This window comes from Plecotus auritus (assembly GCF_963455305.1).
Source record: "Plecotus auritus genome assembly, chromosome: 4".
Classification (NCBI taxonomy): Eukaryota; Metazoa; Chordata; class Mammalia; order Chiroptera; family Vespertilionidae; genus Plecotus; species Plecotus auritus.
This window is the reverse complement of record NC_137775.1, coordinates 189,407,407-189,424,686: the sequence shown is the minus strand read 5'-3', so window position 1 is coordinate 189,424,686 and position 17,280 is coordinate 189,407,407. Positions and strand designations below refer to the sequence as shown.

The window sequence follows — 17,280 nt, the reverse complement described above, 5'->3', positions numbered from 1 at the left end:
GCCTATGACGTGCCCGCACTACGTGAGGCCATGGTAAAGTAATAACCGATACAAACACAACCCTGCCCTCCTGGAGCTGTGGGCTCAGGGAGGAGAAACACAACTAAATAAACAGGCAGCTATTTCTGTGATCCTGTAACACAGCCTCTTCCACATTCTTCCTGCCCCGTCCAGAGTAACCGGATGCTGCCATCGCCACAGTGTGAACGCCCAGGGTCCCGTGATAACAGAGGGACACCAGTCATTTTTATTAATGTTTGCCAATTCTCTTGGGACAGTACACCCCTCAGGGTCTGCGCCCAGAATGGACATGTCCCTACCCTCGTAGGTCCCCCCACGGTGTGGGTCTCCTCCGCGGCCCCCAGGTTGGCCCACACTTTCTCACGGGTTGGGAGGGTCTCTCTTTATTAGAGAGAAACCGGCAGTGCTCAAACCCTAGCTCCGCTCCATCCCCTCCTCACACAAGGCCTGCTGGCCACAGAGGTCCCTTTGGCAGCACGTGGCCCACGACCTGTGACTGCCTTCACCTACTAACTCTGCCTTCAGACGTTCTTCCTCTTGACGTGTCAAGTTAATTGTTTATATGAGATCTTTCTTTTTTCTGAACGTGAGCATTTATCACTATGAACGTCCCTCTAAACACTCTCGTGTTGTCCCCCTTAAGTTGTGATGTTATCTTTCCATTTTCATTTGTCTCAACGTATGTTTTTTTTTTTAATATATTTTATTGATATTTTACAGAGAGGAAGGGAGAGGGATAGAGAGCTAGAAACATCGATGAGAGAGAAACACCAATCAGCTGCCTCCTGCACACCTCCCACTGGGGATGTGCCCGCAACCAAGGTACATGCCCTTGACCGGAATCGAACCCGGGACCCTTGAGTCCGCAGGCCAACGCTCTATCCGCTGAGCCAAACCGGTTTTGGCTCAATGTATGTTTTCTTATTAATCCTCAACCCAGGACATGTTTTTACGGACTGTAGAAAGAGGGAGATAAAAAGAAAAGAAAAAAAAAGAAAGAAAGAGGGAGAGGCAGGAGAGTGGGCGGGCCCTCAAGGGTGCCTCCTTAGCGGATCCCCAGTGGTACCAGCGGCTCCCTTTAGCTCTGGGGACACGGTGCTCCGTAACCCCTTTAAGATGATCCCCGCCGGGTCAGCCTCCTGCGCGGGGAGGCGATCAGACAGGCGGCGTGGGAGCCAGGCCTGCGCCCGCCTTCCTTCCCGGTGCTTGGACCCGGTTTCCGCCATGCTGTCCCTGTTTAGGTCACTGTACCCCTGGCTGGGCTCCAGAAAAGGACCCTCATCGTGGGTTCCTGTAACCCTTCCCTCTCTCACCCACTCACATGGGAGCCCCAGGGCAAGGAACTTCCTTCTCATCCGTTTTGTCATCGCCTGGTACCAATTGGCGCTCGATCGTTGTTTAAATGGGGAAGAAAAAAAAAAAGTGAAATATTTCCCTCAAGGAGGAGAAATCACTGCATCGATGTGGTTCCAAACAATGAAAGAAACGCGAACCAAGAGAAGCAACACCGACTGCGAAAGGGGCCGTCCTGCAGGCTGTGTCCTTGGTGACACGAACGTCGGAGGAATCCTTGGCGCCTCTTGAATATTTGGATTAAATATGCGTTCTCGTTCTGTCTCGTTAACAAAGACATACGTTTATTCAAAACAAAGGGACTGAAAATAAAACAGATCCAAAAAATAAAAAATAAAAGAAGCCGGTGGCTCCTCCCCCCCAACCCCCCTCCCAACGGTGAGGAATAGGAGGGGCCGCGCCGCTCCCCCCGAGACAACACTGTCCGCGCGGCGTTTGGGGCTGTTTTGCCATTTTCTTAGAGGATATTTTTCCTGAATCGGAACCAAGAGCTGCTCCGGCGCCGGCGGGCGCTCCGGGGGCCGAGGCGGCGGCCCCGCCCGGCGGGAGAAAATGCAGGGGGGTGACGGCGCGCCCGGGGGCCGCGGGCGCCTTGGATGACGGCGAACCCGCTCCAGGTTTCCCTGCGGGATCGTGCCCTCGCGGCCGCCCGCTTCTCTCGAGAATCGTGGGAAGGGCTCGGCCGCGGGAGGCGCTTCCAGCCGGGGGCTCGGCCGGGCGGGCGGCGAAGGGACCGGGCCGGCGGCCGTGACCGGGCTCGGAGCCGCCCAGCGCTCCCGCGGGGCTCCGCTGCCTCGGCAGCGTCCGGCCGGGCGGGCACCACGTGGGGCGCGCCAGCTGTGGCCAGATGTGCCGGCCCGCGGCCCCGCGCAGAGGCTCCCGCGCGCTCCCCCGCCGCGCCCGCCCCCGCGGCCCGCCGCCCTCCTAAAGGAAGCCCGGCCCCCGCGGGGTTCCCGAGCGAACGCCGCGCCGGAGGTTTGTCCCCGCGCGCGCACCGTCCCGCGCGGCCCCGGCGCTGGGCCCGGCGCGCGGCGATGGGCGAGACCATGTCCAAGAGGCTCAGGTTGCACCTGGGCGCCGAGGCGGAGATGGAGGAGCGCGCGTTCCCCAACCCCTTCCCGGACTACGAGGCCGCCGCCTCCGCGGACGCCGCTGCCTCCGCCGCGGCCGAGGACACGGACGATGCTTGCCCCGCGCCCGGCCCCGACGAGCTCGGCCTCCCGTTTCACGGCGACGGGAAGGTGAGTGGCGGCCGACGTGGGCCGGGCCTTGGGCCGCGCCGGGTGGGGGGAGCCCGGGCGGTGGTAGCGTCCACCCGCCCCGCCCACAGCCGCGCTGACGCCACCTGCCCCGCCCATCTGCGTGATGATGTCGTCAGCCCCGCCCACCTGCGCGCCGCGCGCTGGACCCGCCCTGCGTCCCGCCCTGGCCGGGCTCGGGGAGCGGGCGCCTGTGTCTGCTCGCCTTTCGCTCCTGCTCTGCTGGGCCCTTCCTGGCGACGCAGCGCCGGGCGGGGTGGGCACTGCCCGTTTGGGGCCACCTTCCCCCGGGGCGCCTCTGCCCCTCAGCCTTGGAGGTGCCCTGACGGAGGGTCTGCTCGGGCGCCAGTGGTGGCGGAGGCTCAGATTTGATGGCAGCCGACGCCCTGCACTCCGCCTCTGCACGAGCCAAACGCGCGCGCTGCGAACTGGGTCCTGGTTTTCCCCGGGCCGACAGCATCTTCTATTTGCACGTTCGATGTGTCACCTGGGATTCGCGTTTTTTATAGTAAAAAGTTTATATTGACCGCTGGCAAGCGTTAAACAAACCCCTTCGTTCATGCTTGCCACCCGTTGCTCTCCGCCGCCCGCCCGTAGTAAGGCTGCCGCTGCGATGGTGAAAGGGGCGTGAAGGGAGCCCCCCGACGCGGCGGAGCCTCCGTGGCAGCAGTGAAGAGGCTGGAGCAGCTGTTTCATTTCCTGCCCCACAGAACGAGATAAAGGCTGACTATGAAAATGACTTTTTCTTTTTCTTTTTACCCTTTGTATGTAGTGAAGGTGATTGTTACCCCAGCTACAGGGGTGGGCAGAAGTGGGTTTACAGTTGTGAGTTCACAAAACAATGTTTATTCTTGTACTGTTACTCATTATTGTGTTATATATGTTTCTGTGTGAACCACTGTAAACCTACTTTTGCTCACTCCTGCATATGCCAAAGCGATTTGTATAAAAGAAAGTTAAAGCACAGATAATGCACTCGGCTTGTATTTTCTCTCTGAGCAGTTAGACAGTGGAATTGTCAGGGTGGGGGCCGATGTCAGTGGGTGCCAGTGCTTGCAGAAGGAAAGGGGAGGTGGGAATTGTGTTCTTAGACATGAAGGAGGGGGGCGGATTGTGATGTTAAAAGGGGGAAAAGTCACAAGATAAAATGAAGATGGATTAAGTCCCACTATCTTCCATATAGATACTTTATGATTGGCTGATTACTACATTTTTATTGTTAAAACCAGAGGCCCAGGGCACGAAATTCATGCACGGGGGCAGGGGGGGCGGGGCGGGGGGGGCTCCCCTTAGCCCAGCCTGCACCCTCTCCAATCCGGGATCGGGCCTAAACCAGCCGTCGGACATCCCTTTCACAATCCGGGACCGCTGGCTCCTAACTGCTCACCTGCCTGACAGCCTGATCACCTCTAACTGCCTCTGCCTGTCAGCCTGGTCGCCCCCAACTGCCCCCCCTGCTGGCCTGGTTGCCCCCAACTGCCCCCTGCTGGCCTGGTCACCCCTCACTGCCCCCCCCTGCCAGCTTGGTTGCCCCAAACTGCCCTCCCCCCCCACCTACCTGGTCGCCCCTCGCAGCCTGCTGTTCAGTCGTTTGGTCATCCCTCACTCAAACTCCCCCGCCTTCCCCATCCTTGTCGCCCCACACAGCCTGCAATTCGGTCGTCTGTCTGGTTGTTTCGGTCGTGACAGTCCCTGGCTTTTTATATATTAGGATATTATGTTAAGACTGTTAATTAAGATAGATAATATCAAAGTATGCATTTGGTTTAAGAGACATGGAATCTCATGAAAACAAGGATATTATGGGTTGAATTGTGTCTCCCAAGAAGGTATGTCCAGGTCCTAGCCACGGACACCTCCAAATGGGCCCTAGGTCCATACTAGGAAATGCAATTAGTTAGGGTAGGCTCTTTGTATGGAGGGGAGAGAGGCCAGGTGCCCCGCCCCTTCTGAGGAAGTGTCCTCTCTTGGAAGGTAAAGAGCCTTTCTGTGAAAAGGTCAGTCCATTCGTACTCAGTTCTAGGGCCTTACCCCCCTTTAAGAGGTAAACTAGTAGGTGCCTCCATGGGTAAGTGACCCTCCCTGGAGTCCTCACACTATACTCTGGCCACTTGATTTCTGAGGTTTGCTTTGACTCCACACCCACACATTCCAGTAAAATCTGCCCTGAAAGCACCAAGTGTGCAGTCACATAAAATCATTTTCTCTTTTTCTTTTTCTTCCTTGGACTTTTTATTGACATGGTGCAATGAGTCCTTTTTCAATTGCATAAAAGCATTTTCTCTCGGGGTCCACAGAAGGACATTTCATTGTGATAACAAGGCAGTTTGTGAGGAAGACACAATTGTACATTTGTCTGTACCTGATAACAGACTACAAAACACATGAAACAAACAAAAAATAAAAATGTAGAATTAGAGGAAGAAATAGACAGTAGACAAGTCTACCATCAGGGATTGTAATACACCTCAGCATTGGCACGGCAACTAAATTTTTCAAAAATCATCAAAGACACACATCTGAACAACTGCATGTTTAAGCATGTTGCTAAATTTCCCTTGAGGAAGACTACCGGCAGTGGGTCAGAATACCTCCTTCCTTAGCTGTTGACAGTGTTGGTACGTAATACTTCTTAAATATTTTATTGTCATCTGATAGCCACACCACAATATTTGTACTTATTTGCACTGCATTGATTGCTAAGTGATTGACCATTTTTGCATATGCTTGTCACTTGATTTTTTTATGAGGTGCATTGATAATTTTAGGTATATTTCTGTATTCTAGTTTTCTTTTTATTTGTAAGTATTTCTCCCTCATCATTAATTTTCTTTTTGTTTATAAGTATTTCTCCCTTGTCATTAACTTTCTGACTTAAATTTATCGGCGTGACGTTGGTTAATAAAATTGTATAGGTTTCATGTGTATACTTCCATAACATGTCACGTGCTCACCAGCCCAAGGGACGTCTCCTTCCATCACCATTTATCCCCCCCTTACCCTCTTCTACCTGCCCCCATCCCCTTTGCCCCCTCTGGTCACCACCATACTGTTGTCTGTGTCTGCACGTTTTTGTCACTAACTTTTGAACCATCTTTCTTAATTTTCTTTAAGTTATAGAAGTTAAAATATCTGTGTGGTCAAATCCACCACTTTTCAATGGTTTTGTTCCTATGGTTCTGCACCTTATTTTCTGTAATCCTACTTAAGATTTACAGTCTGTGTAGGGCATTATCTCCTTCAACAACTTACCTTAAAAAACCAAGGTACACTCTCCAACCAATGAAGCAGTGAAGTGGGCCAGGCAATGTAATGTCTGTCTGTTAACGTTCTTACGACTTAAAGACTGTTAAAGTATTTATCACAACATTGCCCTGTTCTTGTGCCGTTTATATTGATGTCCTTTGGTTCTCAGATCATTCACAGTTTCACAAGGCGGATCCAGACCAAAATCAAAGATCTGCTACAGCAAATGGAAGAAGGGCTGAAGACGGCGGACCCACATGACTGCTCTGCTTATACTGGCTGGACAGGTGAGAATTGGTGGGGGGCGGGGGGGGGGCGCGACTACTGTGTTCTATTCCTAGATTACGATATGTAAGACTTGGGTTTCAAACGTCTTTCTCTCGTAAAATGGTGAAGTTCTATACCCTTTCAACGAAGTTTTGAACTGTCTTCTTAAAGGAGACGCTTTGGAATTTTATTTCTAAAAAATTTTGCCTGGAAGTTGGAAGCTTGATATGTCGTCTGCCACATGTTTATAACGTTATTTGCCCTCACATACGGCGTCTACAGAAATGTGTGATAAGAGCAGACTTGCCCCAGGGTCAGTATTTGTGCTGCCTTTTTTCTGCCCTGAGGTTTTTTTTCAAGTCTGTCCTGTTGCCCTTCAGAAATACAGGTTTTCTGTAGGTTTTCACGTAAATATGAAACAATGTCCTGAAGGTGAAAGGGCAAGGGATTCATGCTCTTCTTGGGGAATTTCCCAGGCATAGCCCTGCTATACCTGCAGTTGTACCGGGTGACGTGTGACCAGACCCACCTGCTGCGGTCCCTGGATTACGTCAAGAGGACCCTTCGGAATCTGAATGGCCGCAGGGTCACGTTCCTCTGCGGAGACGCTGGGCCGCTGGCCGTGGGAGCGGTGGTGTACCACAAACTCAGAAGCGATGGCGAGTCCCAGGAGTGCATCGCAAAGTGAGTGCTCAACACTGAAGTCTTTTCCCCAGACCCTCAGTGCAAGGCCCTGCTGTCAAAAGGTACCAAAGAGGGAGTCATTTCTCACCTCCTCGGCTGCACATCTCTCCGAGAGGTGAAGAGTTGGTGTGTGAATTCTGAGCAGAGTGTGGGATCGTGTGCTCCCTTCCTACCCAAGCTGTGCTGGCCTTAACTCGGGAGGGGTGGGGGTGGGGGGCACATGTTCCTTTGTGTTACTTCCATCATTTTTCTGCGTAATTTTTGGCGCCTTCAGTGCACGGAAAGGAGCTTGTACGCCTCAGACTTACCGCGGTCGTTGTTCTCGGGTTCCGCTGCCGTGGGACAGTCAGTCCACTTTTTGTGCCTCTGTTGGCCTCTGTTCTCTCCTGGCGAAGCAGAAGCCAGCGCTCACCACTGTGGCTGTGGTCCCGGCTGGGCTGCTCTGTTCCTGTCATTGATTGACAGACAACTCAGGCTAATTCCCAAGCGTTGGCTACATTTTACTGCCTTTTTCATTGAGAGTTGAAGTCACTTTCTTCTAATTCTGGATTTCAAAATTGAGTATCTTCTCTTACATGGCTTAGGGGAGACGCACGGTAGACATTTTGACCATAAAGATGTTTTGTTACTCATTGTGATATCTGAGAGAGAGAGTGAAATGGAAAAGGTTTTCTGTTTTTTGGTACTTTTTTTAAACCATTTAAATTGAAAATAACTAACAGGCGGTTCCTGAAGGAATGGTTAATTACAGTTTCGGGACGGTATCCTAGACCTTCTCTGGGAAAAGGCACTTTCTTGTTGGGTAGACTTTTGCAGCTCCAGAGATCCATTGTCTGCCAAGATTCGGACCTTCCCGACGAGCTGCTTTACGGCCGGGCAGGCTATCTGTATGCCCTCCTCTACCTGAACACGGAGATCGGGCCAGGCACCGTGTGTGAGTCGGCTGTCAGAGAGGTAGGGTCACCCACAACTGCAGGCGTCCTCTCACCCCTCCCATTCGGACCTGCACTCTGCCCCTAAGGACAGTAACTTCTAAAAGCACCTCATAACTAATGAGTAGCTCCTACCTGCGTCTTCTAGGAATTGTGGGTTTTCTTAATCTGTACTCCTCTTAGGCCTGTGTCCATTCGGCTGTTTTTACTAGAATCAAACAACCCCAGCTTCAGGAAGATAGCGTGTTTCCCTTTCAGGAGATGTCTGAACTGGTGGGCGGCCCTGGGAAGCTGGCAAGGGACCCTTCTATCTTGTTCTCCCACATCCTAGGGCCGTGCCCTTGTCTGCATGGCCAAAGCTAGGTGAGCACCTGTGCCCGGGGACAAGTGAGTAAGTGGAAGATGAGCAGCTTCCTTGTAAGGCCAAGAACAAGAAGCTGCTCTTCTCACTTCTGCTCACATCCCACATACAGAACTCAGCCAAGCGACTGTGTCAAGTTCTCTGGGGCTAAGAGGCCAGGAGGCCCCGCTAAAACTTGTAACACAGTTACCAAAAGCATGAAGGGAGTCAGGATATTAGGAGCCAGTCAGTGTCTGTACTGCAGCCTCATTACAGCTATTCAGATCTTCTTTTGATTTAACTAAAGTTCTGCATGCCGCAGCGGACCTCATGTCACTAGCCTTTCCCACACACAGCAGTTCCCGCAGCCTTTCCCACACACGGCCGGTTCCCGCAGCCTTTCCCACGCACGGCCGGTTCCCGCAGCCTTTCCCACGCACGGCCGGTTCCCGCAGCCTTTCCCACGCACGGCCGGTTCCCGCAGCCTTTCCCAGAGAGCCGGTTCCCGCAGCCTTTCCCACGCACGGCCGGTTCCCGCAGCCTTTCCCACGCACGGCCGGTTCCCGCAGCCTTTCCCACGCACGGCCGGTTCCCGCAGCCTTTCCCACGCACAGCGGTTCCCGCAGCCTTTCCCACGCACAGCGGTTCCCGCAGCCTTTCCCACGCACGGCCGGTTCCCGCAGCCTTTCCCACGCACAGCGGTTCCCGCAGCCTTTCCCACGCACAGCCGGTTCCCGCAACCTTTCCCACGCACGGCCGGTTCCCGCAGCCTTTCCCACGCACGGCCGGTTCCCGCAGCCTTTCCCACGCACGGCCGGTTCCCGCAGCCTTTCCCACGCACGGCCGGTTCCCGCAGCCTTTCCCACGCACGGCCGGTTCCCGCAGCCTTTCCCACGCACGGCCGGTTCCCGCAGCCTTTCCCACGCACGGCCGGTTCCCGCAGCCTTTCCCACGCACGGCCGGTTCCCGCAGCCTTTCCCACGCACGGCCGGTTCCCGCAGCCTTTCCCACGCACGGCCGGTTCCCGCAGCCTTTCCCACGCACGGCCGGTTCCCGCAGCCTTTCCCACGCAGGGCCGGTTCCCGCAGCCTTTCCCACGCAGGGCCGGTTCCCGCAGCCTTTCCCACGCAGGGCCGGTTCCCGCAGCCTTTCCCACGCACGGCCGGTTCCCGCAGCCTTTCCCACGCAGGGCCGGTTCCCGCAGCCTTTCCCACGCACGGCCGGTTCCCGCAGCCTTTCCCACGCACGGCCGGTTCCCGCAGCCTTTCCCACGCACGGCCGGTTCCCGCAGCCTTTCCCACGCACGGCCGGTTCCCGCAGCCTTTCCCACGCACGGCCGGTTCCCGCAGCCTTTCCCACGCAGGGCCGGTTCCCGCAGCCTTTCCCACGCAGGGCCGGTTCCCGCAGCCTTTCCCACGCAGGGCCGGTTCCCGCAGCCTTTCCCACGCACGGCCGGTTCCCGCAGCCTTTCCCACGCACGGCCGGTTCCCGCAGCCTTTCCCACGCACGGCCGGTTCCCGCAGCCTTTCCCACACACAGCGGTTCCCGCAGCCTTTCCCACACGCAGCCGGTTCCCGCAGCCTTTCCCATACACGGCCAGTTCCTGCAGCATTTTATGGGAGATCACCAGTCTTTTGGGGAAAACATTGCAGCTACAAAGCAACTAAGTAGTCTAGAATATTTTTATAGGAAGTTTTTCTAGACTCTAGTAAACTTTTTATGCATAAAAGTTTTGGTTTGGTGGTTTGACTTTTTCTTCTCTGAGGTTGTCTACTGATTTCTCTCTGCCTATATTTATTAATTTAATAAAGAACAGTGCTGGTTGCTGAGAGTGTAGAGATTTATAGAAGAAGATATCTATCTAAGGACATGCTGTTAGTGGTATTAGACTAAAACAGGATACATGTAAGTTTTTCAGACATAAACTGTGTCTTATCTCTGCAGGTCGTCACTGCTATTATTGAGTCGGGCAAGGCTCTGTCAAGGGAGGAGCGGAAGGCTGAGCGCTGCCCCCTGCTGTACCAGTGGCACAGGAAGCAGTACGTGGGGGCCGCCCACGGCATGGCCGGCATTTACTACATGCTGATGCAGGTGGGAGAACGCTCTGAGATACTGACAGCAGTGACCGGACATAAAGCAGTAGATCAGATAGGAAAACGGAGCTAAACGTGGCTCACAAACCATGCGGGCTGCAATAACGGCCCTTTGAATCCTGACACCTAAGCTCTGCTGCACACGCCCAAGCAGTGAGCTCGGGAGTAGGTCCGCAGGTAGTCTGCGCGGATCAGGTGCCCCCGCCCACACGCCTGTCGGGGTCCTGCTGCTGTGGGCGGAGTTACTCTCCCAATTGGGCAAAGCTCCCACAAGCCCTTGGGCCTTGTGACCACCGGCCCTGGGTGAGAAACGGGCCTGGTCACTTACCGTTCTCCGTGAGACGCTGCAGTTCACAGCGGAGGGAAAGCCTGGCCACCACAAACACCCTGAACTCTGAGGGTGTGGAAGACATTTTTCAACTTTAGTTTCTGTAAGATAAGTTATTTATGTATATTCCTCACTTGTGCGTGTTTCATAGAATAAGCATTTTAAGCTTTATCATTACCAATATACAGAAAGAGAAAAAATATTTAAGTGTGTGAATGTAAAAAAAAATAAATAAATACACCAGACTGAGACAGACTTCTCTCTCCCTCTCCCTTCCTCTCTGAAATCAGTAAAAATATATATATTAAAAAACAGACAGGCCAGCTATCTGTGTTAACTTTATGCGTTAACTTGATATTTACTCACGGTGCCGAGAGATGTGGTCAGACGTTTTCCTGAATGTTTCTGTGAGGTATTTTGGGTGAGGTTTATATTTAATGGGTGGAAGGTCTGTCCTAGACTTAATTAACCCAATAATCGAATTGATTCTAATTTTATGTGCTTCTCAGTATTCCAGGTAATTGATATTTTATTAGCCATAAGATAGAGGTTTCCTAAAAGAAAAGAAGAAACTTTAGAAAAAGTAGGTTAAATGTTTTATTTTGTTTAAAGCCATCAGCAAAAGTGGACCAGGAAACCTTGGCGGAGATGGTGAAGCCTAGCATTGATTATGTCCGCCACAAGCGCTTCCGCTCCGGGAATTACCCGTCGTCTCTAAGCAACGAAACGGACCGACTGGTCCACTGGTGTCACGGGGCCCCAGGGGTCATCCACATGCTGATGCAAGCGTACAAGGTCAGTGCCCCGTCCCCACCACCCGCTCCTCGGTGGGCCTCGGTCAGCATTTCATTCGGTAAAGTGTACTTTACGATGACCTGCAGGGTCCTGAGGGGGACGGGGACACAGGGACAGACTGAGACTGTAGGAGCTGCTGCAGGAGGAACTGTCTGCCCCAGGGCTGTCTGGGGTGCTGTCTGCCCCAGGGCCGTCAGGAGGAGGGGGTGCTGTCTGCCCCAGGGCTATCTGTGGTGCTGTCTGCCCCAGGGCTGTCTGGGGTACTGTCTGCCCCAGGGCCGTCAGGAGGAGGGGGTGCTGTCTGCCCCAGGGCCGTCGGGAGGAGGGGGTGCTGTCTGCCCCTGGGCCATCGGGAGGAGGGGGTGCTGTCTGCCCCAGGGCCATCGGGAGAAGGGGGTGCTGTCTGCCCCTGGGCCATCGGGAGGAGGGGGTGCTGTCTGCCCCAGGGCCGTCGGGAGGAGGGGGTGCTGTCTGCCCCAGGGCCGTCGGGAGGAGGGGGTGCTGTCTGCCCCAGGGCCGTCGGGAGGAGGGGGTGCTGTCTGCCCCAAGGCTGTCTGGGGTGCTGTCTGCCCCAGGGCCGTCGGGAGGAGGGGGTGCTGTCTGCCTCAGGGCCGTCAGGCTGCCGAGTGTCCTGTGGCTTCCTAACCGGGAAGGGCAGGGTCTCACTGACTCGCTGAGAACCTTCCTACCTGCCTGCTCTCCTGCCCAGGTGTTCAAGGAGGACAAGTACCTGAAGGACGCCCTGGAGTGCAGCGACGTGATCTGGCAGCGCGGCCTGCTGCGCAAAGGCTACGGGCTCTGCCACGGGACGGCCGGCAATGGCTACTCCTTCCTGTCCCTGTACCACCTCACCCAGGACAGGAAGTACCTGTACCGCGCTTGCAAGGTGAGGCCTCTGTGCGAACACTCTGGACACTCCAGGCGGAGTCCACGCGCAGCTCCCTCCGCCTTTCCTCCGGCTCCTGTTTCCCAGGCACAGCGGGCCCCCATCGCTGCGGGTCCTGGCCGCCGGCCGCCACGCCACCGGGAGTAAGACCCCACTCCTGTTCCCGGAGCCCGGCCTCCCCTGTCCCTCCTCTCCTCTCCCTCGCTGTCACACGCTGCACCTCCAGCCTCTGCCCCTCTCCACGCAGGAGCGTGTCTGTGTTCCCTTTGAGCGGCTCAGCTGGTTCCCATCAGGGGTGCCGCCACTCCCCCTCCCCCCCCCCCCCGCCCTTTCCCACCCCCTCTCCCTGCAATCCCCAGTCTCAGCCTGGGTGGCATCTCTACAGCAGATGCCCCGCTAAGAGGAGGTGGCCAGGGCCCAGCGCACAGCCCACCCCCGCCCTCTGCACAGCCCGCACCCCGCCCTCTGCATAGCCCGCCCCCGCCCTCTGCATAGCCCGCTCCCACCCTCTGCACAGCCCACCCCCCCACCCCCCGCCCTCTGCACAGCCCGCCCCCGCCCTCTGCACAGCCCGCCCCCTGCCCTCTGCACAGCCCGCCCCCGCCCTCAGCACAGCCCGCCCCCTGCCCTCTGCACAGCCCGCCCCCTGCCCTCTGCACAGCCCGCCCCCTGCCCTCTGCACAGCCCGCCCCGCCCTCAGCACAGCCCGCCCCCGCCCTCTGCACAGCCCGCCCCGCCCTCAGCACAGCCCGCCCCCGCCCTCTGCACAGCCCGCCCCCTGCCCTCTGCACAGCCCGCCCCCTGCCCTCTGCACAGCCCGCCCCCGCCCTCTGCACAGCCCGCCCCCCGCCCTCTGCACAGCCCGCCCCCTGCCCTCTGCACAGCCCGCCCCGCCCTCAGCACAGCCCGCCCCCGCCCTCTGCACAGCCCGCCCCCCGCCCTCTGCACAGCCCGCCCCCGCCCCACCCTCTGCACAGCCCGCCCGCCCTCTGCACTGGGTGCAGCCTCCTGGCCGTGGCTCGTGGGGAGGTCATTGAGTGTCTGCTTTGCTGCCACCTCAAGTGAACTCTCAGCCTTGACAAGCAATGTCTTCTTCTTAGTTTGCAGAGTGGTGTCTGGACTATGGTGCCCACGGGTGCCGCATCCCTGACAGACCCTATTCCCTCTTTGAAGGTGAGGGGGCCCAGGGGGTGGGAGCGGGAAGCGGGCCCCCATCTCTGCGGGACTGGCACCAACGCCTCTGATCCTGCTTCAGCGATGACCCCACAGCCATAAGTACTCACACAGGAGTTCTGGCTGAAGTTACATTAGTCTCCCTGCCGCCTGCTGTGTGCTCCTGTGAATGTCCTCCCAGTGTTTTGATCTCTTGTGAAATAAATGCACACAACATAGGGCACGTGCTGCTTGGTAACAAGGACATGCTACATTCTTCCTGTGCACCCTGTGCAGTGTTGTGTGTGTGCCATGCTCTGCACCCTGTGCAGTGCTGTGTGTGTGCTCTGCGTCCTGTGCAGTGTTGTGTGTGTGCTCTGCGTCCTGTGCAGTGTTGTGTGTGTGTGCTCTGCGTCCTGTGCAGCGTTGTGTGTGTGTGCTCTGCGTCCTGTGCAGCGTTGTGTGTGTGTGCTCTGCGTCCTGTGCAGTGTTGTGTGCCATGCTCTGCGTCCTGTGCAGTGTTGTGTGTGTGCTCTGCGTCCTGTGCAGTGTTGTGTGCCTGCTCTGCGTCCTGTGCAGTGTTGTGTGCCTGCTCTGCGTCCTGTGCAGTGTTGTGTGCGTGCCTGCTCTGCGTCCTGTGCAGCGTTGTGTGTGCTCTGCGTCCTGTGCAGTGTTGTGTGCGTGCCTGCTCTGCGTCCTGTGCAGTGTTGTGTGTGCTCTGCGTCCTGTGCAGTGTTGTGTGTGTGCTCTGCGCCCTGTGCAGTGTTGTGTGTGTGCTCTGCGTCCTGTGCAGTGTTGTGTGTGTGCTCTGCGTCCTGTGCAGTGTTGTGTGTGTGCTCTGCGCCCTGTGCAGCGTTGTGTGTGTGCTCTGCGTCCTGTGCAGCGTTGTGTGTGTGCTCTGCGCCCTGTGCAGTGTTGTGTGTGTGCTCTGCGTCCTGTGCAGCGTTGTGTGTGTGCTCTGCGTCCTGTGCAGCGTTGTGTGTGTGCTCTGCGCCCTGTGCAGCGTTGTGTGTGTGCTCTGCGTCCTGTGCAGTGTTGTGTGTGTGCTCTGCGTCCTGTGCAGTGTTGTGTGTGTGCTCTGCGCCCTGTGCAGTGTTGTGTGTGCCTGCTCTGCGTCCTGTGCAGTGTTGTGTGTGTGCTCTGCGTCCTGTGCAGTGTTGTGTGTGTGCTCTGCGTCCTGTGCAGTGTTGTGTGTGTGCTCTGCGCCCTGTGCAGTGTTGTGTGTGTGCTCTGCGTCCTGTGCAGTGTTGTGTGTGTGCTCTGCGTCCTGTGCAGTGTTGTGTGTGTGCTCTGCGTCCTGTGCAGTGTTGTGTGTGTGCCTGCTCTGCGTCCTGTGCAGTGTTGTGTGTGTGCTCTGCGCCCTGTGCAGTGTTGTGTGTGCCTGCTCTGCGTCCTGTGCAGTGTTGTGTGTGTGCTCTGCATCCTGTGCAGTGTTGTGTGTGTGCTCTGCGTCCTGTGCAGTGTTGTGTGTGTGCTCTGCGCCCTGTGCAGTGTTGTGTGTGTGCTCTGCGCCCTGTGCAGTGTTGTGTGTGTGCTCTGCGTCCTGTGCAGTGTTGTGTGTGCTCTGCACCCTGTGCAGTGTTGTGTGCGTGCCTGCTCTGCGTCCTGTGCAGTGTTGTGTGTGTGCTCTGCACCCTGTGCAGTGTTGTGTGTGTGCTCTGCACCCTGTGCAGTGTTGTGTGTGTGCTCTGCACCCTGTGCAGTGTTGTGTGTGTGCTCTGCGCCCTGTGCAGTGTTGTGTGTGTGCTCTGCGTCCTGTGCAGTGTTGTGTGCGTGCCATGCTCTGCGTCCTGTGCAGTGTTGTGTGTGTGCCATGCTCTGCGTCCTGTGCAGTGTTGTGTGCGTGCCACTGCTCTGCGTCCTGTGCAGTGTTGTGTGCGTGCCACTGCTCTGCGTCCTGTGCAGTGTTGTGTGCGTGCCATGCTCTGCGTCCTGTGCAGTGTTGTGTGTGCCATGCTCTGCCACAGGACCTTGTTAGCTACTTACATGTATCTAATCACTTCAGTTACATAAACAAATGTGACTAATCAACATTAGTATTTAAAAAGCATTAGTACCTAGAAATAGTGGTAGTTGGGAAAAGTTATGAGAATATTGAAGAAAGTTCTGAAAAACAAGAGCAATGACAGGAAGTGAAAAAACAATGGTAAGTCTGCCGCAGGCACAGTATGTGACCATAACCCGGGAAAGCAAAATAGTTCTACAGAGCACCCTAGTGCGTGTGTGTGTGTGTGTGTGCATGTGTGGGTGTGCAAGCATGTGTGGGTGTGCATGTGTGGGTGTGTGCTGTTTTGTGACTGTTGCCTCGGGTGGCTCCTGACAAGGAGGGGTCAAGGGGCTGTGTCCCTCCCAGTGCCCTTCGTAAAGGACCCCCTTGACTTGCAGGCATGGCTGGTGCGATCCACTTTCTCTCCGACGTCCTGGCACCTGAGACATCGCGGTTCCCGGCGTTTGAACTTAGCTCTTCGCAGCCGGATAAAAAGATGTGAAAAGACTCCTAAGAGCCCCATTCGGACCAAAAGCCCGAGACTGCTCGGTGCCTGATGGGGACCAGCTGTGAACCCGAGGGGGAGGCGGAGAGCAGACACGCCAGGCCTGTGTGCAGTGACCCGGACCTGGAGCCCGAGTGGCAGCTCCCGTCACACCCGTCACAGCCCCCCGCGGCCACGCCCGTTCTCACACCCAGTTCTCGCAGCGTTTGCATGTCTCTTGGTGTTTGTTGTTGGTAGGTTTCAGCTGTGCGAAGCAGAAAGCCCTCCGTGCCCTCGAGCGGGGCTGGCCCGCAGGACACACAGCAGCCCCTCCCTGTACATCACTTCACGGCGAGAGCCTCAGGCAGAGGCCGTGACACCCAGTGCTCACACCTGTGCCGCATCGCTGCACCTCGCGCAGGGCAGGAGGGACGGGCTCCAGGACCGAGAAGCTGAGCCGATAAGGTTGAGGGCTGAGCCTTCCCACTAGGCAGTGGTCGGCAAACTCATTAGTCAACAGAGCGGCAAACCGCGGCTCGCGAGCCTCAATTTGCCCAACCACTGCACTAGGGTTCAGTGCTCACCTCAGTGTTTTTTGTTGTCTTTTAATTTTCTTTAAATCCTCACCCGAGGATCTGTTTTACCGGCTGAGAGAGAGAGGAGAGGAGAGAGATTGCCTCCCATACGTGCCCTGATGGGGACTCGAACCCACAGCCTTTGGATGTACAGGGATGACGCTCCAACCACTGAGCCACCGGCCCGGCTTGCCCTGGTGGTTTGAGCAGCCGGTGCCTCTCGCTCCCTGGGCCGTCCCAGCAGAGTGGCCTCAGACACGGGCGGCAGTCCAGGTGAACCTTCGTGACAGCTGTGCGTCAGGGCCCCGGGCGCCGGCAGTCCTAGGCTCCCGTCCATCCGCGTTAAGTGTGTGGCTTTAAGTGCAGTGAGTAAAGTTCCAGAAGCGACCGGCAGGCAGGTCTCTGTCCCATGTCCCTGCGATTAAACTATGTCAAACTTGGTCCATTATCAAAGCATCCGCTCGGGATCCATGCGTTCTGTACCTTGTCCACTATCTGGGTGATGACAGGCTCACATTGATGACACGTGTTAAGCAGGAAAGTGCTGGTCTTCACGTGTCCAGCCCGCGAGGCCGTGGCCCGTGCTGTCGCGTGCCCGGGGAGGCCCAGGGGCTGCACAGGACTCGCCCCCAGGCCCAGGATAGGGCATCCCAGCCAGAGGGCGCGTCCTGGCCACGTGTCCCCAAACAATGAGGGTGACGCTTGGTCACCTGCGCATCCTCCAGGTGTGACAGCGCTTGTTGGTCTTGTTTCGGGCTGACACGTGAGGGACAGGGAAACTGCCAGCAGAATAAATGGGAGCTTACACTTACAGGTTTGCCCTCTCCTCCTCCCCGCTGGGTGCCCACAGGTGTGCGACCCAGTGACCACTCCCCAGC

General features: G+C 56.5%; 1 protein-coding gene across 1 annotated transcript; it reads left to right on the top strand.

Moving 5' to 3' along the window:
* The first annotated feature begins 1,825 nt into the window (after positions 1-1,825).
* LANCL2 (LanC like glutathione S-transferase 2) lies at positions 1,826-17,210 on the top strand. The gene is made up of 9 exons (XM_080666700.1): positions 1,826-2,615; positions 6,049-6,166; positions 6,623-6,830; positions 7,637-7,784; positions 10,047-10,193; positions 11,136-11,318; positions 12,028-12,204; positions 13,305-13,377; positions 15,742-17,210. Exons 1-9 carry the CDS (start codon positions 1,971-1,973, stop codon positions 15,843-15,845), a joined length of 1,803 nt encoding a protein of 600 aa, XP_080522826.1. The 5' UTR covers positions 1,826-1,970; the 3' UTR covers positions 15,846-17,210.
* The last annotated feature ends 70 nt before the right edge of the window (positions 17,211-17,280 follow it).